The sequence below is a fragment of the Cottoperca gobio genome, chromosome 22 (assembly GCF_900634415.1).
Source record: "Cottoperca gobio chromosome 22, fCotGob3.1, whole genome shotgun sequence".
Classification (NCBI taxonomy): Eukaryota; Metazoa; Chordata; class Actinopteri; order Perciformes; family Bovichtidae; genus Cottoperca; species Cottoperca gobio.
In genome coordinates this window covers 3,267,882-3,287,510 of record NC_041376.1, presented here as the reverse complement: position 1 = coordinate 3,287,510, position 19,629 = coordinate 3,267,882, and the positions used below count along the sequence as shown (strand labels likewise).

At 42.2% G+C, this 19,629-nt stretch overlaps 1 protein-coding gene across 1 annotated transcript in view; it reads left to right on the top strand.

The window, feature by feature from the left end:
* scfd1 (sec1 family domain containing 1) overlaps positions 1-17,314 on the top strand; it is an 18,381-nt gene extending 1,067 nt beyond the window's left edge. The window contains 25 exon segments of the mRNA XM_029460850.1: positions 253-323; positions 440-528; positions 702-792; positions 904-1,026; positions 1,442-1,529; positions 1,851-1,940; positions 2,799-2,854; positions 3,443-3,528; positions 3,670-3,769; positions 5,366-5,505; positions 5,873-5,963; positions 6,123-6,196; positions 6,842-6,923; positions 7,160-7,256; positions 7,376-7,446; positions 12,180-12,259; positions 12,457-12,519; positions 13,997-14,072; positions 15,118-15,171; positions 15,968-15,988; positions 15,990-16,021; positions 16,174-16,207; positions 16,807-16,872; positions 17,042-17,110; positions 17,197-17,314. Coding sequence (XP_029316710.1) covers positions 253-323; positions 440-528; positions 702-792; positions 904-1,026; positions 1,442-1,529; positions 1,851-1,940; positions 2,799-2,854; positions 3,443-3,528; positions 3,670-3,769; positions 5,366-5,505; positions 5,873-5,963; positions 6,123-6,196; positions 6,842-6,923; positions 7,160-7,256; positions 7,376-7,446; positions 12,180-12,259; positions 12,457-12,519; positions 13,997-14,072; positions 15,118-15,171; positions 15,968-15,988; positions 15,990-16,021; positions 16,174-16,207; positions 16,807-16,872; positions 17,042-17,110; positions 17,197-17,220 — 1,868 coding nt within the window. The 3' untranslated portion in view covers positions 17,221-17,314.
* Positions 17,315-19,629: the final 2,315 nt, after the last annotated feature.

The window sequence follows — 19,629 nt, the reverse complement described above, 5'->3', positions numbered from 1 at the left end:
AAACAGCGACTTACAAAGTAAATGTAGGGTGGGTCTTGGGTCCTAGTATGTGATCTAGTTTATACTCAAAAGATTATATGAGAATAGTGTTTGCAGACAGAGTTTCTCTTCTCTTGATTTAAGATATATAGACAACAACATCGGTCCACCTAACCCCAACATTGTAGCACAGAATAGGAAATGAAGAGTTCTTCTCCCACATGCTGTTTGTTTCTCGGGCTGTAAAGAGTTTGTGTGTGTTTGTATCTGCAGTCGCTCTGAAGCGAATGCTGAACTTTAACGCTCCTCCTCTGAAGAACACAGCAGCTGAGCCAGTATGGAAGGTAACAACGCACTCAATATCTCTCCCAATTGACATGAAAGTAAAATCAATGTTGTATATTATGTTATATATTTTTTTGTTATGTGCTTTAACTTCTGTGTGTGTTTGTGTGTGCAGGTGTTGATATACGACAGGTTTGGCCAAGACATCATCTCCCCTCTGCTGTCTGTCAAAGAGCTGAGAGACATGGGCATCACCCTGCACCTGTAAGAGACACGCGCATGTTTGCATAAACAATGTCCGTCTTCTGGTGGTCTAAAACTCAAACCCATCCTCACAAAGATAGAAACGCTTGTCTCTGTTTGTTAAGTTAAGTTGATCATTTACAGCTGTCATTAAAACAACGTGTACATTTAGTTTGTGTGTTTATTGTTTTCAGTCTGCTTCACTCGGACAGAGATCCGATCCCAGATGTTCCAGCCATCTACTTCGTCATGCCCACAGAGGAGAACATCGACAGGATATGCCAGGTTCATTAGAATATACACCCCCCCCCCCCCCCCCCCATCTGACTTTCTCAACCTACACGTTTGTGTTGTACAGCATCGTATTGATTCGTGTGTGTGTGTGTGTGTGTGTAGGACCTGAGGAACCAGCTGTATGAGTCGTACTGTCTGAACTTCATCTCTGCCATCAGCAGAAGTAAACTGGAGGACATCGCCAGCGCTGCTCTGGCTGCTAACGCTGTCACCCAAGTCACCAAGGTTACTATGGTTACTCTTATCTCTTTGTGTATTAATAATAATATGTCGGTGCGCCAGAGCTCTTTTAGATTTAGATAAGAAGAGAAAACTCAGAATTATATATTTTATTATTCTGTTATTTCATCTAAGTTTGTAAAGTAATATAGTATCGTGGGATTGTAGAAGTATTATTAGGGTGTGTAAGAAAATGTCAATACTGTATCGCGATATTATGTTAAAAATGTAATCTTGTTTTACTCCGAGTTATTCATTTTATGTGTCCAACCCCCCCCTATGCACTCTGTAGTGTCAGCAGGAACACTGGTTGATGAATAACGTCTGTGTGTGTGTGTGTGTGTGTGTGTGTGTGTGTGTGTGTGTGTGTGTGTGTGTGTGTGTGTGTGTGTGTGTGTGTGTGTGTGTGTGTGTGTGTCAGGTGTATGATCAGTACCTGAACTTCATCACTCTGGAAGACGACATGTTCACCCTCTGCCATCAAAACAAAGAGCTCATCTCCTACCACGGTAACACACACGCAGGGTTGGGAGCGTTACTTTAAATATGTTTTATGATGCAATTATTAATGACCAGTTAAAAAACGTAGTCAGTAACCTAATCAGTATCACAATATTGAAGTAATTTAATTACTTTGTTACTTTCGGATTACCTAAATACCAAATGTGCAACTGAAGACGAGAGAAGATTTGCTTATTTCCTACAAATCATACGTGTCACCTGTACGTGTCACCTGTACGTGTCACCTGTACGTGTCACCTGGACGTGTCACCTGGACGTGTCACCTGTACGTGTCACCTGTACGTCTCACCTGTACGTGTCACATTCAGCCATCAACAGACCAGACATCAAGGACACAGACATGGAGGCCATCATGGACACCATCGTGGACAGTCTCTTCTGTTTCTTCGTCACCCTGGGTGAGTTTGTCTGAGCTGATGTAGGACTGCAGATGTGATTGTGCGGGACAGCAATGACTATTATTAGGATATATACAATTTTCTTGTTAAAATGTATTCACTCAAATGAATATAATGAATTGAATATACATTTGAAGTATATTAGACGAGAGGAGCGGGATCATGTTTCCTAAGTAGAAACTGTTGAAACTCAAAAGATTTGTAATCCCGGTTGAAGCAGCTTTTCAGTGCAGTTCTGTTTCCGTCCACCAGGTGGCAGTGTTTACTTTAATCTTCTTTAATTCTCTTTATTTAAAAATCTAAATTTTCTTCTAGAAGTTTATAGATGATAAAACACAGAGGAGTCCTTGAGATTGTTTCGTTGTCTTTAATATTTCCATGTGTTCAACAAAGACTTAATTTAGTATGATAAGGAGACATTTGTTCTGATTGGTCTAACATCTTGAAGTTCACAGACACACTGTGAAGTATCTAACGGTACAACTGGAAATGTTTAGATCATCAAAAATCACACTTTTATCAATAATCAAAGTCAGGATTTTCTTTTCTTATGTGTGAATATCTTTGATATTTAACTTGTTATGAGTTAAAAAGACCAAATACGTGATTGTGCTCCGTGTAGTTTCCCTTACAGCCATTTTCTTATACTATAACTGGTCTTTGGGCACACGGGACTACTGTTTCTACTGTTCCTAAATATAATTAAATGTAAAGAAGAGCCAGTCATGTGCTCAAAGACTAAATATAGTATCAAAAGAAAAACTCACTGATGTTTTCAGATTTCTGCTTCATTTCAGTTGTGAGCACAAATGGGTTAAAGTGCATGTTGTTGTTGTTGTTGTTGTTGTTGTTGTTCAGGTGCGGTGCCGATCATTCGCTGTCCCCGTGGAAACGCAGCAGAGATGGTTGCCGTGGTGAGCCAATCTCATTTGTTCAATGACAGAACATCAAACTTTTTATTCAGGTTTCTCTTCTACTGTCTCTTTTAAAAGTAAATAATTCAGACACGATACAAGCAGACATGTTTGTAGTTTTAACACTTTAAATTTAATCCAAAGATCTAAAATTTGCTTCACTAAGCTAACCGACGGATTTAGTTAGCAAATGGAATCAACTACTGCGTTTAGGAGTGATGTAACAATATTTTATATACCGTTTAAAAGACAGTAGCTTTGTACTTTACTATCTGACTGTGTTGAAAATCACTCTAAGTACTAATTTATGGTAAAATGGAATTGTATTATAAAATTTCCCTCAATATGACGAAGCATCTTTTAATGTCATGTGTTTAATTTATAGGATTAACCAACAATTGTCTGGTATTTTTGTAAATATGCAGTTCTCAGCCCCATACAGTTACGTGAAAACAGAAACATCACTTTCACAGTTTCATTGAAGTGTGTGTGTGTGTGTGTGTGTGTGTGTGTGTGTGTGTGTGTGTGTGTGTGTGTGTGTGTGTGTGTGTGTGTGTGTGTGTGTGTGTGTGTGTGTGTGTGTTGTAGAAGTTGGATAAGAAGCTCCGTGAGAACCTGAGGGACGCTAGAAACAGTCTCTTTACTGGAGACAACATGGCCGCCGGACAGTTCAGGTAAACACTCTGTTAAATATCTGTCACAAAGTATAAATCTGAAACGGTGTGAGGTCATAGGAAACTCCACTTCCAATAATGCAGTGCGGTTTCAATATCAGGTCAGGCCTCTGTGTGTAATGATTCTTTTCGCCTCTCCAGTTTCCAGAGGCCTCTGTTCGTCCTGGCAGATCGTAATGTGGACATGGCCACGCCCCTTCACCACACCTGGACCTATCAGGCGCTGATCCACGACGTCCTGGTGAGCTGTCAATCATCTCTCACATTTTGTATTGATGTATAAGAAAACAAGAATTTAAACACTGAAAATGTTCAAAATAAACGCTACAAAAAGGTCTTTACTCCTGCCTAAGATGCAAACATGTATTGTTTTCGTTTTACATTTTCTTTTGCTAACTTTTTAGAAATGTTTGATTGTCAACAACGTGTTAGTCCGTCCCTCAATACTGTGTGTGGTTCTCAGCTCCAAGCTCATTGGTTCCTACTTTAAAAACACTAATATATAGTTTTATGTTTTAAAAAAGGAGGAAACAGTGCAATTATTGTGGACTATGTATGTGTGGCAGCAGGACAGTGTGTGTGTGTGTGTGTGTGTGTGTGTGTGTGTGTGTGTGTGTGTGTGTGTGTGTGTGTGTGTGTGTGTGTGTGTGTGTGTGTGTGTGTGTGTGTGTGTGTGTGTGTGTGTGTGTGTGTGTGTGTTCATGGTATTGAAGGAACGTGTCTCACATAGCAACCGTGTGAATCATTTATGTTTTTTTTTAATAGTTTTTGGACTTAGTTCATGTCAGGCTTTGATACACACACACACACACACACACACACACACAATACTTGGACAGTCACTGTCGGTTTGAGTCTGATCATGAAGTTTATTGAGAAAGAATATTGATACTGAAACATTGACCTATTAATCTTTAAGTGTGTGTGTGTGTGACATGTATAGTAATTCATGCAGAGCCAGGGTGCTGCCAGCTTCTGAGGTTAAAGCTGACAGCACTGGAATGTAGAGTTACATGGATGAGTTATGTAACACTTCATCCACACACACACACACACACACACACCTCTACTTACTGGGATCAGCAGAGCAGTTTTCCTACAAAGGAAACAAAATATAATATTATTTATATATAATTCCTTGTTTTAGGAATGAATTACAATCGACTGTCAACATCTTGAACCGAGTCAGACTGTCGCTGCATCAGTCAAGAAAAGCACACTTCAAACATTTTGTTTTGGAAACAGGTGAAATGACGTCGCTCCCTTTTTTGGAGATTCTTTCCTCATTACGTCTGGTTCAGAATCCAGACACTGATCTAGTTTCTGTTGTGGCCCGGTTTTGCCAGCTCCCACTGCGACGGCCGGTCCAGATGGCGGCACTCTCTCCTCTCTTTCCTATAAACATGTCACGGTCTGAACACAGCCGTCTACCACCCAGCAGGAGGCGGGATCCCAACACTAAAACTCCTCTCTCATCCCTCTGCTGTTCCCATGGCAACAGCGGTATTATGATCCGCTGCTGAGGATCTTCTCCCCGTCTCTTGTCAGGAACCTCTGTGGTGTCTTTGTTTTGGACTTCGTCCCAGATATCTTTAACCCGACAGAGCTTCATCGGACTTAAAGAGCTCATTTAGACCTTTTTTTTTTTTTAAAGCAGGAAAAACAATTGAGAGTAGAGAACGGCGTCAGTCGTGGGTTTCTGATGAGCTACTCGCAGGTACTGGCAGAACTGTGGGCTGTAACCGGCCAAAACAACCACGTTTGAAGTCAAAAGTCAAAGATCACCTCACAGTAGGAGGAACAAATCTTCATGAATGTGTGTGTGTGTGTCCACCAGGACTACCAACTGAACAGGGTGGTGATGGAGGAGGGGGCGGGGGGCGAGCCATCTCCTGCCGGCGCCAGACCAAAGAAGAAGAACAGAAAGACCTACGACCTGACTGGTGCCGACAAGTTCTGGCAGAAACACAAGGGCAGGTGAGTTCTTCTGGAGGAAAGGTTGGAAGAAGAAGAAGAAGGTGTTTGATTTATAGTATTTAATTCATTACGTTTTGGTAAAGACTATAAATATTAAGTGTCCTTATCGTTACTCATTTTGTGAATAGTGTTTTATCCAGTTCAAGACAGTTCAGCTCTGTTGTGTTGTGAACTCATCAGTATCAAAGTGTCTCTATTTAACAAACAATATTCATGCTAACATTAACATCCCTGCATGTAAGTGTCTTCTAATACACTTTTATATCCTTTTATAGTTTTGAGATTGGCTCCTTGTGGAGTCCTAGTTTCCAATCTAGGCGCTCATTCATTGGTTTTGAAGTTGAGCGTACATTGTTGTGCGTTACAGTCCGTTCCCAGAGGTGGCGGAGTCGGTCCAGGAGGAGCTGGACACTTACAGAGCCCAGGAGGACGAGGTCAAACACCTGAAGAGCATCATGGTGAGACACAAACAACACGGTGGTTAATATGCTCAACAAATGGCCGTCTTGTGGTGACCTAGAGGAACCTCAAGTCCCCGGGCTCATGAGTCCAGCGGGTTACAGATGATCCCAGTTTAGTATTGTTTGGTTATTCTCTACTGGTCCGTGTGTCTTCAGGGTTTAGAGGGAGAAGATGAAGGAGCCATCAGCATGCTTTCAGACAACACAGCCAAACTCACCTCTGCTGTCAGGTACAGATCAGTGTCACCGTCATGACATCATCACAGCTTCTAACTACATATGAAAACAACTGCAATAGTTTAGTTATGATTAAATTACATTTGACAAAATAATACTATGACTCAAACGGATAATATATATATATGTGTGTGTGTGTGTGTGTGTATATGTTTTTTCTCTATTGCCACTGTAGTATAAATAATAAGAAGAAATGGAAGTTGACAAGTGTTTTAACTTCTGCAGTGAATATCTTTGGTTGCCTGTAAGAAGGTTTCTCAATAACTTCTAAATAATTCATTCAGAGGACAGATGAGCTCCGAGCCAGCGAACATCTGGTCGGATCTTTGGTTGTGATATCCAACATTACAATGAGCTTCTTGTTTTTATCTGTAACCATGAAACACAACCTGCGGTCTCCACAAGAATTAAATTTAGCTGTAAAATGGGATTGACAGGGGTACAACAGTTCAGCTGCAGATTGCAATGGTTTCCTTTCTCAAAGTGTGTGTGTGTGTGTGTGTGTGTGTGTGTGTGTGTGTGTGTGTGTGTGTGTGTGTGTGTGTGTGTGTGTGTGTGTGTGTGTGTGTGTGTGTGTGTGTGTGTGTGTGTGTGTGTGTGTGTGTGTGTGTGTGTGTGTGTGTGTGTGTGTGTCGCAGCTCACTGCCTGAGCTGCTGGAGAAGAAGAGGCTGATCGACCTGCACACCAACGTCGCCACGGCCGTCCTCGACCACATCAAGGTACGAAGCGTTCCCGTTTCGTGTCCAGAGGAAGTTTCATGTTGTTCCTAAATCAAAAGGGTTTTTCCATAATTCGGTGAAAGTTTATTTCAATCTTATGAACAACAGATCCTTGTTGCAATCGGCAGGAGGAGAGCTAGTTAACAAGTCCTGCTTGGTGAAATAGTAAATCTGACGTCAATGGAGTTTAATTCAGTTATTAAACTCAAATGAAATTAAATTGTTTGTGTCCTCAGAGTCGCAAACTGGATGTTTACTTTGAGTACGAAGAGAAACTGATGAGCAAGTCGACTTTAGACAAATCTCTGCTGGATATCATCAGTGACCCAGATGGTACACACACACACACACACACACACACACACATGCCATGTTAGTCGACAGAGAGCAGATTGTGTATTACAGTAAAAGTAACTAACTCTAAAGTGTGTGTGAATGTTTGTGTTTATCAGCCGGGACCCCTGAAGACAAAATGAGACTTTTCCTCATCTACTACATCACTGCTCAGCAGGCTCCTTCAGAGGTAACACACACACACACACACACACACACAGATTGTGACATTTTGGACCGCAAAATAGCTTCAGCAAAATAGTAACACTGTATTTATTTTTTATTCATTTCAGAACTCGTACAATAAATTGAGTAAACCCAGTTGCCAGCTTCCATCACATTATAATAACGGTTTCATTCAGTGCTCGAAGGCGTTCTCGGATACTAGTGGGATCCATTAAAAGTGGAGTTGAGCCCTTAAAGCCCTCTGGAGTTGTACTTAAGCACGACCTTTTCCAACGAGCCTTTGAACATCTTGAAGCTTGGAAGTGCTGAAACATTACGTAGACAAAGCTGTTCCCATGTGTATCGTTTTTCCGAATCTTCAGCAAGCCATAACAATGAATTCTTTGACAACAAACTAAGAGCATCTAATAAAATCCATGAGTAAAATACAGCTTCGTTTCGTCAACATCCAAATACTTTCCATGTTAAGGAATGTGTGTTAAATCCGTTTCACTTTGTCTTCGCCAAATATGTCAGCGTGTCCAAACCACCTCTGTGATGGATGGGGTTGTGTGTGTGTGTGTGTGTGTGTGTGTGTGTGTGTGTGTGTGTGTGTGTGTGTGTGTGTGTGTGTGTGTCAGTCATTAGAGCTGTCATCACATGACCAGACCGATGTGAGTCACCAAAACACCCCTGCACAGAATTAACCAGTAACCTTCACCACTTGGCTCTGACGTCTCACTTGTTCTCTTAAAGTCAGTAAAGGACGTTCAGGAGAAGTTCACTGAACACAGAGGTGACAGTGTTTTTACATTAGCAGAGCTCGGGTACGTTGCTGTAGCTAATTGAAGATGTGTGGAAAGCTCGATCCACACACTTAGGTGTACTTCTCATCTGGAGCAGTTGTTCCTGGTTTGGGCCTCTTGATGCTACAGCGTACACGAGCTGCGTCTTCATTCACCTGTTTCTGTTTCAGTTTGCGCAAAACAACGTGAATGATAAAGCGTAAAATCTTTGGGAAGTTATTGTCTTAAAGGAACATTGACTCCACACACCTCGGGTGCAGCTAAAATGATTTGTCTTAAGTTTTATGTCAGACGAACAAGCTTCAAGTTCTCCAGCGCAGCCATTTGAAGGTCACTGGTGATGTCGCATCTTTCAGCACAACTACGACAAAGCGTGTAAAGTTTCCTTTACGCTTTATGGAATAGTTTACAGATCACATCCTTCCTTCCAGACAGCCGTTGGTTTCACTTCATTTCTAAGAAAATCCGCTTTAGAGACTTGAGACTTTGTTGCACTTTGGGAGCTTTTGAAAGTGTTTCTTGGCGGCGTGTTGAAGGACCCTCACACGTCCAATACTTTAAAGTGAGCTGATGATAAGTGACATGTTGGCGAGCTGGTGTCGGAAAATCGAACTCGGAAGACAAACACAGATGGTGTGAAACGTATGGTGTAAATGTGGACGTTTCTTGCATTGAAACGGACTAAAGTCCTTCAAAGCTTCGTGCACCTTACAAAGCATGAACACATCAGCCCTATTATCATAAACCCACGAGAGAAGCAGAAGTACACTGAGAGGCAGCAGTAGAAGGTGTTTTCATGGGGACACTTAGTGTTTTATGAGATGCATTGGAAGTTGTGCGACAGCAGAGATGATCCAGCGGTGACTCTGTGATGTGAGGGTTGAGGTTTAGCTTGTTGTCCCACTTTGGTTCAGTTCTGCCAAAATAAAACCTCACACTGAAGAAGAGAACTGTCACTCCTGGGAGAACTTTCTGTGATCCTTCTTTGCTTCAGTGTTTACTCCCAGGAACAAAACAGATCCGAGGAGAGGGGAATTTAAAAACAAAACACGACAATGCTCTATTCTTTGGAGCAAACGGACCTATTGTACCGTTAAGGTCAAAGGTCAGGAGCCAGCGGTTTGACTGTTTTATTCACAGTAGTGCGTTTTTGTTTGGTTTTTAATGTTACGATAAGGGAGTTACTTTTGCAGCTTATTCTCTGTTGAGTTGGAGCTACGTTTAAAACTCAAACCACTATAAGTTTTTTAAGTGTTGTGTGTGTGTGTGTGTGTGTGTGTGTGTGTGTGTGTGTGTGTGTGTGTGTGTGTGTGTGTGTGTGTGTGTTTATGTGTTATGGTGCCGGATTGATTGCAGGAGTGCTGCAATTTTCCTAAATAATCTCTTTCCTTCTCCGTCAAATCTTCACACGCAGACATGATGCACATGTTTTTAGATTCATTGTGACTTTCATTCCGTTTATTATGTCTATAAATCAACTTAGAAATCGTACACAGACACTTTACTGCATAGCTACAACGCTACGTCCGTGACAAATGGAGATGGATGAAGAGCCACAAACCAGCTGTACAAGTTGTTGTAAGTCAACATACAAACGTTGGTTGAACAGCCGTCAACACAGTGTTGCTATGAATGAAATGTCCATTCAGATGTTTCATCCGGCGAAGGTGTGTCTGCAGGATCCCGCTGAAGACCGGCGAAGCATCAGACCGGTGGTTTCACCTCACTTGATGCTTATTTTCTGGGAATGATGAATTTCCTCTTGAGATTTTGGTCGTTAGACAAATTCAAACAAACAAAACTTCACTTGGCATCTCAGATGTCAGACCTCCAGCTCTTCCCATCAGCCTGGCTGCTTCACCGACGCTCAAACTGCACCGCACAGGGGACCCTTACATCACCAGCTGTGGGTTGGCAAACAGGAGAAATGGTTTCGACAGATGGTTTCAAGTCAGCTGTGCCCATCAACGGACACATATTGGTCGGGCTTTATGAGAAGCATCTTCTTGGCTCTACGGTCTTCCTAATTTCATTATGAGCCATAATGATAGAACAAAGAGGATCGAGCCGAAGCGCCAAGTTCCTCTCGGGGAAACAAAGACCTGGTCACTGTAAAAGGAACACAGCTGGATCAGGTTTAGTTTGGCAGATAAACGGCGTCTCTCATCCTTTATGAAATGACAGCGACTGTGATTGTTATTATATCCACAGACTAGTCCACAGGTTTTAAAAAAAACAACTCCCTGAACTCCAGTTAGTGTTCGCATCAGTCAAGAGCAGAGAACGCCTGCAGAGCGCTGCGCTGAAGTTTCCAGTGATCTCCAGGTCCAGGCCTCCAGCAGCCGCTGCGTTTCTTACGCCTGCAGAAATACTTTAAACAATCCGTCTCAATTCTTCAGTCAGTGATCAGTCAGCGTGCGTACAACAGCCAAGACTTCACCGTATACGTATAAACAATGCTGCAGAAGTCTGGTCAGCGACGGAGACGCATAAATATTTCTAAGCTGTTTTTCCCAGACTGTTGCGTCCAATCTGTTACGGATTTGACTTTTTATTTGTAGTTCTGGTTTCCCATGGTTACCTTTTTATTTAGTTTTCTCCATTTTCGTCATGGAAAGAAGACTATGATGATGACCGGGTCAAACCCCGCCTACTTTAACACCTGCGCTCTGTGACTTGTGCGTGGCTGTCAGATGTGTGTTTCAGAAGGTTAAAGACAGTCGATGCCGCCATCAGAGAGCCTCTTGCACACACACACACACACACACACGGAGTGTGAAGGCTCCTCCTGTGTCACACTGAGGTCTTCGCGGCGACGCTGCGATTCTCTTCGTCTGCTCAGATCTCCAGTTCGTCCTCGGCTTCCTCTGCTGACGGATGGTGTAACAACTCTCCCCTCTGCCAAGAAATGAGCCTCACTTTTTCATTCCTCTTTCATCCACCTGAGAGATGGATCACAGCGGGATTAACCCCTCACCCTCCATCACCACCCCCGCTCTCTCTCTTCCTGTCATCTGTGGTCATCCCTCTCCCTCTGTGACCAGCTCTTGGCCTCCTGTCTGTTTCTTTCTTGTCTCTTTTCTCTTCCTCTCCCTCCTTTTGATCCGTTTCCCCCTCTCAGCCCTCTCTCTCACCCTTTCCTCCCCCCCCCCCCCCCCTACCTTCTGCAGAGTCTCTAGAGTGCTGCTCGAGTTTCTGCCTGATGTGGTGGGATTTCAGTCTTACGAAAACACACAGCCACACTTTCACGTGGCTCAGCAGTTGTGTAATCTCTGCCGCTGAGTTGCATGTCAGGAGCTTATTAAAGTAGATGATGCACCAGACGTCACCTTTTACCAGCTGCGCGTTCGAAATAGGACCATTTTTAGTCCTGCAGTGCAAATATGTGATGTGATGGTTCCTCGGCGGCACAGAAAGACGTCTGAAACGACAGCTTCAAGCTGGTTTGACGAGGATTTTGTGAATGAAACCACAGAAGTTGACACTGTTTGAGGTGGCGTGGCGTGGCGTGGCGTGGCGTGGCGTGGCGTGGCGTGGCGTGTTAAGGAACACACCTGACATCAACAGAAACAGTATCCAATACATTTTTCAAAATGAGTCTTTAAGTAACAACAACATGAAATATGCTAAAAGCACAGTTACACTAACGAGCTAAAATGTATTTAGAATTTCAATGAATCGAGAAAATAATCTGCAAATAATAGATATTGAAAATAATTGTTAATTGCAGCCGTTTTATGTTTACAGAGTGTGAGGATAATTATTTTTCCAAACGAGAGAGAAATGCTCAATAAAAGTCTTTAATTAGTTGCACATGACTAACTGTAATAACAACAGGTCTTTGAGGCATCTGGTTCTTTCATGTTGTTGTGTTATCGTTGCCTGTTACCAGAGTGTATTGTCTAATGTGTGTGTGTGTGTGTGTGTGTGTGTGTGTGTGTGTGTGTTTCAGTCGGACTTGGAGCAGTATAAGACGGCTCTGTTGGACGCAGGCTGCGACCTTTCACCTCTCAACTACATCAAACAGTGGAAGTAAGTCTGTTAACATCATTTTTGTATCATCCGAGCCTCCGATGATCTTCTTTTGTTCGGCTCACTCGAGCGGCTTTAGTGGCGCTCCTGGATCCATGTCCTCGAGCAGCTTACAGTCACATCTTTGATCTATTGTCTGGATGATAAAACTGACAGAGTGTAATTCAGTCATTCTGGTTTCCTCTCCTCTTTTTCAGAGCGTTTACCAAGATGGCCGCCACCCCGGCCAACTACGTCAACAGTGGAGTGAAACCCATGGGGTGAGTTTGTAACATGAGAAATGTTGTGACATATTTAGCTTTAACCTCTTACCGTGCGGACCCTCCAGGAGTTTTATTTTGCCGTGTCTGCAGCTCCGAGCGCTTCATTCCAAAATGCGTTCGATTGACATCTCATTTGAGCCAATCGGAGCTTCCCATGCCTTATCTACAGCCTTCAATAGCCAATCAGTGTCAACCTGATAAGGAAGTGCCAGCCCTCTTGTAGCAACCGAGTCTCGTGTAGCCAATGAAATACGGAGAATTTTGATTCAATGTTTTTTTACAAATGTTTTATGTATTTATTATATTCAAGTTCATAAAAATAAATAAAAAAAGCACAAAACTATTACAACAAATGTGTTTATTCTTCACTTACTTCTGTGTCATTACTACTAACAGGGAATATAATAGTTATTTATGAGCAATACAAATAATATTTTATTAATAAATATTATAATATCTCCAAATTGCACAGCTTGTGAACGCCTCGTGTTACTCTTACTCTTAATAAGTTCAACACTTGATGCTATGTTCCAGCTGTTCTCATCTTCAGGCATCTTTTTCAACAAAAACAGAGTTTATTTTCTTCAAATTGAATATATTCCGACCACCTATTACTCAGTGCAGAAGCACTTGGAGTGATTCTGAACATGTTATCATTTGAATGAGACTAAAACCATGCATATGGTGCAAATGGTTGAAGAGCAGCTTATAATTGACTTTGGGTATGTCCTTATTAGGTATTTTCGGGTAAATCCCCCCCCCCCCCACACTGTAAGAGGTTAAGCTGGTTTTAAACTTCTTTAATTGTATAAATGCACACTAGAATATTCCAAAACATGTTATTAAGCTATATTTAGTGTGTTTATTGGATGTGATTCAGTCGTCTGGTGGAAATATGAGGTCTTACCTCATGAAGCTGCTGCAGCTGAGAAATATGATCAATTAAAACTGTCTTTCCAATGTTACGTAATATTTTCTAATATCGGGGAGACGACGCTGCTACAGGCAACTAAATGAAACGGACCGTTGCCTTTTTAATAAAAATACAATTATGGATTTGTTTGGGTTAATGTAAGGACACGACTCAACAAAATGTACATCTGGTTGTTTTTTAGACTTTTTAATATGGAAATGTTACATAGTATAATTTTTTAAACTCTCAATAAAAGTTAAGTGTCAATTAAAATGCAACTCTCATAAACACCTCTGAATCTAAAACAGTTAAAAGAAAACCAAACATTATCACCTTGTAATAGTTTTTCCAGAATAATAATATTAATTGCAGCAGAAGCAGAAAGTGTGGTGTCAGCAGTATTATTAGTATCAGGAACAGTATTTTTATTAATTTAGTCGAAACAGGGGTTGTGTTCAGACTACCAGCCTAACCCTGTCCTCCTCCTCCTCCTCCTCCTCCTCCCTCCTAATCTCCCCCTTCTCCCCCCCCCCCCCCCCTTGTTTCCTCCGTCCTCTGCAGGCTGTTTTCCAGAGTGATGAATAGTGGCTCCCAGTTCGTCATGGAGGGAGTGAAGAACCTGGTACTAAAACAACATGTGAGTAAAAGTCTTTCTACTGCTGGAAAAGCCAAACAAGTTCATTCACACATCAGCTGCAGCCAAGAAAACGGCACTTTCTAAAAGTTATTAATAAATCATTTCATGCTCAGATTCTCTGCAGCCATAAGGTCGGAGGTCAAACTGTACATCGAGTGCTAGCAGGACTGTTATAGGGCTGCTCGTCTACGCCGTCATGTTGTACATTTTAAAGGTAAAGGCATCGATCTGGGATCGGGCGAGGGGTCAGGTCCTTTCCAAGGTCTTCTTTTCTCTTTTGACCATCACACGTATAAACTGAAACGAGCCAGCGATCAATAGTCGGGAGAGAAAGTCTTTGTGACCAGCCGCCATGTTGGAGGAGAACGACTGCGATCCTCATCTCTTCTCCTTCCACATGATTTATGAGACCTTTTCTTTCTTCGTGTCTTCCCTCCTGTTGACACTCATCCAACACGGCGGCACGTCCCCTTGTAACTGTTGGCATCCAGCCTCCAAACATTCCTCCGTCCTCGGCTGTACGTCTTCACCTGAGAGCAGCCGGCTTATTCAGAGCAGCTTCTGCACGCTAAGTTTACCCCGCGTTACTGCACAGCTGCGATGATGATGATAATGATGATGATGGTGAAACGGGCGCCAACATGAAGTCATTTATAATCATTACACACACGCACACGCACGCACACACACACACACACACACACACACACACACACACACACACACTGCTCGGTGAGAACAAAACAAACTGTAGTTCATCTAAACCGTTTGAACAAAGACGAGATGACTTTAGAGCATCACTGGTGGAAATACAGATTATAAACAGCAACACTTGTCAAAGTTCATACGATACAAATGACGTACACAGATGAGGTTTGGATGGACGCTGCTTATGTTTTAAGTCACTTCAACATAAATGCTTCAGGAGGCGAGATTCGTTCTTCCGAGGTGCACGGAAAAGTTTGAAGAGTTCAAAACTCCAGCAACGCTTCATTAAAATAAACAGATTGAATGTTACACCATATGATCTGTTGATGTCTTCCAGAACCTCCCCGTCACTCGGATCCTGGACAACCTGATGGAGATGAAGTCGAACCCTGTGAGTTTGTGTCTGTTTGTGAACACGTGTAGGAAGTTAGTCCGTCTCTCAATACTGACTCAAAGTTTGTTGGTTCCTACTGAAATCTTTAAAAACACAAATATATAGTTTTATAAAAGAAATAAAAAGGCTCAGTTATTTAGTAAAGCAGCTGGTCACTGTACTTACTTATGTAAGAAACGGTGCATTTGTTGGGGACTATTTTCAGCGGCGGACTAATCCACATTTGGCGTTCTCGGGAGTTTTGGGAGCAGCAGGATGGTGTAGGTGGGATTGAGTCAAAATAAACCACGGGGATTATATTTTACACACACACAGAGTTAAAGTCGCATGTGACAACCTGTCAACACACTATTTAATACACACAGATCGATGATGATGAATGAGGGAAAGTTTTGATTCAGCTCATGTAGTCATCTGAACGCACACACACACACACACACACACACACACACACTCACTCTGCAGGTTTCTCAGCGTCTGCAGTTTCAGACGACTAACAAAGATCCTGTTGTTGGGAATCTGAGAGAGGAGGAGGGAGACGGGAGATGAGACTGGGATGAAGATGAAAGAAGTAGAAGAGCACATTCCCTTTGTGTGTGTGTGTGTGTGTGTGTGTGTGTGTGTGTGTGTGTGTGTGTGTGTGTGTGTGTGTGTGTGTGTGTGTGTGTGTGTGTGTGTGTGTGTGTGTGTGTGTGTGTGTGTGTGTGTGTGTGTGTGCAGATGGTCGACGTGGAAGCGACCTGATGATGAATCAGCTGTTTGGACGTCTGACTGATGTTTCTGTCTCTCACAGGAAACGGACGACTATCGATACTTTCGACCCAAAGATGCTCCGAGGCAGCGAGAGGTACCGCTCTAACACATGTCTGTAATCACTGCTGATAAGTTGATTGTCCCGACGTGTTCAGGCGGTGTCAGTGGAGCTGCTCACTCCTCTGTCACCTCGCTGTCGAGTGGTAGAAATCTCATCTCTTCATCTTTTCTCCTCTTATTCTTCAGCTCCATTCCCAGGAACAAGAACCCGTTTCAGGAGGTGAGCAGAGTTTCTGTTTTCTGGACTGAAGTTTGATTGAGTCAGAGTTACTTCCAGGACAAACAGAAGTTGGAAAGGAAATGATGCTGAACGTCAGAAATCTGTCTCTTTAGTTAATTCAGGAATTCAGAGTGAAAATACATCTTCACATATAATCTATTAAAGTTCCTCTCCTGGCATTAACCCCTGAAAACTAACTCTATTCATCAAAATGATATATCTTGAAGTTCTGCTGCAAACCCGAGTCTTCTCTGGAGGTTTGACCGGGACATTACAGTTCTTCTTCTGTCCTGATGCTCCTCGTTTCAGAGTTTTATTATGCTAATGATGTGAACGCCCCACATGCTCAGCCATGTGTGTGACTATATGATTTCTCTTGTAGCATTTAAAGAAACACTAAATGGACACAACTGGATTTTCATTCGAGGGGATCTTTAAGGCTTTTATTTTGAAAAAGGTTTTTTGTTTTTAGCAGGAGTTTGTCCCAGTGATGTTTGTTGGTTTTAAGCTTCAGCTCTGAGAAACACTTTGAATGTGTAGACGTCCTAAAGAACGGACTTTGTTCCTGCAGAGTCATCAGGTCACTGTGTTTGTTTCAGGCCATCGTGTTCGTGGTCGGAGGAGGAAACTACATCGAGTACCAGAACCTGGTGGATTACGCCAAGGTGCTGTACTACTGCAAGCTGTTTCTTTGTACTCGGTGTACTATTTGAAATTTGTATACGTAATGTTGTAACTGATCTGTGCTCTTGTTGTTTCATGTTTGCGATGACATGGAAACAAAGGTTCTCTTGTTCTGCAGCAGGAAACGATTAACTTTCTGTGTGTCTTCAGTTCAAACAGGGGAAGAAGGTTGTTTACGGCTGCAGCGAACTCTCCAACGCTGCTCAGTTCACCAAACAGGTGAGACGCTCCACCTGTACAACACCAACATTAAAGGAACAGTCCGCCATTTGACCGTCTCACCTTTCCTCTCCTTCCTTCCACAGCTCTCCCAACTCGGCCAGAAGTAACAAGGACACCAACGATATGTGAAATTCTCTCTCTCTCTCTCTCTCTCTCTCTCTCTCTCTCTCTCTCTCGCTCTCTCTCTCTCTCTCGAGGTCGTAGCTGATCTCTTTATTCCAGTTGTTTTATATTAAATTCTTCTGTAAATGGATAAAACATCTCCTGTCTTAATTGTCATTTCTGTCTCTTCCACTAATAAAGCTAATTAAAAAAAGTCTCAACTCAAGTTGGCGTCACTCTTTCTTTTGTTTCTGCTGTATTTGTACATCTTTCTCATGACGCATAAATAATAAAGTACATTTTCTTCATCTGCACATTTGAAATGCAGTTTGATGTCTGAAGCTGCGAGCAACCAAAGCTAACTCCTTCCTGCTCGGGATGAGAAGGACAAACGAGTCTTGCATTATTGCATACACCAAGTAGCAGTGGACACATTTGTAAAGGACCTTGGTTGGATTCTTTTTTTAATACGGCAGTCCCAATTGATTGCACACAGCATGCAACATTACGGAGTTCTGCATGTCGTTCAACCCAGAAACGCGAAGCGGTGCACACTTAAAAGAAAATCCAGGTGGTTTTAAAAGCTTTAATGTCGAGGGAGCAGGAGTCTGATCTTTTATTTAGACAAATATATCACAACTAGAAATGATTATGAATGATACTATTGGAAAAAGTAAAGTTTAAAGCAGCTTTGTTTGGCAGTAACTGTGTTTGTACCATCAGCTTGTTTTCTGTTGCTGTTCTTTGAACTTCTTTTTAAACTTTACCATTTCAATAAATTAGCAAACTGAGAATATAATTTGCAATCAACACTAGAAAATGTTTCCTACAGTTGTTGCTTGAAGAGAAAACAAAGTGTTTCCGTCTGCAGCAGCTTCAACTCGCCGCCTCATTTAACTCTCATTAACTGTTTTTTCCCCTTCAGACTGGAAAGTTTCTCAACTCAGAGGAGCAGGATGACGACTGTCTAGTATTACACACACACACACACACACACACACACACACACACACACACACACACACACACATATCCATCACTTTAAAAGCAGCCTGGCACAGAGAGGTTCAGCTCTGCTGCTGCCATGTTCCTCCAACACCACAGAACCAACAACAAAGAGATCAGTCTGAGGATTATGTCACCGCGGCATTTTAATCTGTGTGTGAGAGTGAAATGAAAAGGGTCCAGTAGTCATGCTGTAAACATCATTGGACACAGCTGATAAAATGACAGATTGTTCCCTCAAATGACAAAGTTGTGCTCCTGTTACTCACGGTTCAGTTCAGAGATCGCTCGACGCCCTGCAACAACAGTTTAGAAAAAGCTCTTCACCACGTAGACGACACATGAACAGCATTCAGACAAAACACTGCAAATAGAAAGAACAAGGATTTAAAGGAAACCGTAAATTAAGATGCTTCATGCGACCAGACACTGATGTTTAGCAGGTGTAATGTTTTTAGCGTGTCAGCATGCAAACATTAGCTATTTAGCAAACAAAAAGTACAGCTGAGGCTGATGGGAATCTTTAGGTCTGCAGGTCACAAACAAAAGCACTGAAGTCATCAAGCTGTTGAGCTGATGAAGTCAGGATCCAATAGTTGTTCGACAGATGTCATTTAGCCCAAACTGTACAGTCTGATTTAGAGACAGTCAAGGGGATCGGGACACATTGGGTGAAGGTGAAATATTGGCACTGTGATGATGATGCACCAGAACTTCTCCCCCTGACTCTTCATGAGCTCTGCGCGTCCCTCCGTCCTTTCCCTTGAAAAGAAGCTCTGATCAGACTGCTGGCTCACCGCCTCCCGACTAACACAAAACTAAAAACGGAAACATCTTGAACAATAATCATTTGTCCTTCCATATTTCCAAAAGACAAAACAAAACCTTGGGATTTATTCTCTGATGGAAACGTGACGGATTCACGTATTAGTTGTGAAATATGTGAGTTCAGCTCAGTGTGACGGCAAGAAAACCCACGTGTTTCTGTTTCCATTGTTCCTACCGCAGAGACCACACACACACACACACACACACACACACACACACACACACACACACACACACACACCGTTAATCCCAGCTCAGTGTCAGTGATGTCGACTCTGTTATGTTGACTTATTGACCCGGGAGCTGAAATAATGAGGAGGATGAAAAGATAAACTCAACCCCTTCAATTTTCTTTTCCCTTAAAATTCCATTAATTATGTTTTGTAATGGGGAATTATTGGATATATAATAATATTACTGATAATAATCATTTATTTGTACAGCACTGTTTAAACTGAGAGCACAAAGCTAACCTTAGAAAAACAATAAATAAGTAAAAACACTTCAATAACAGCCAAATGCACGACACACATTATTTTAACATCAGGTGGTTGCACATCAGAGCTGTATCATGTAAAGTA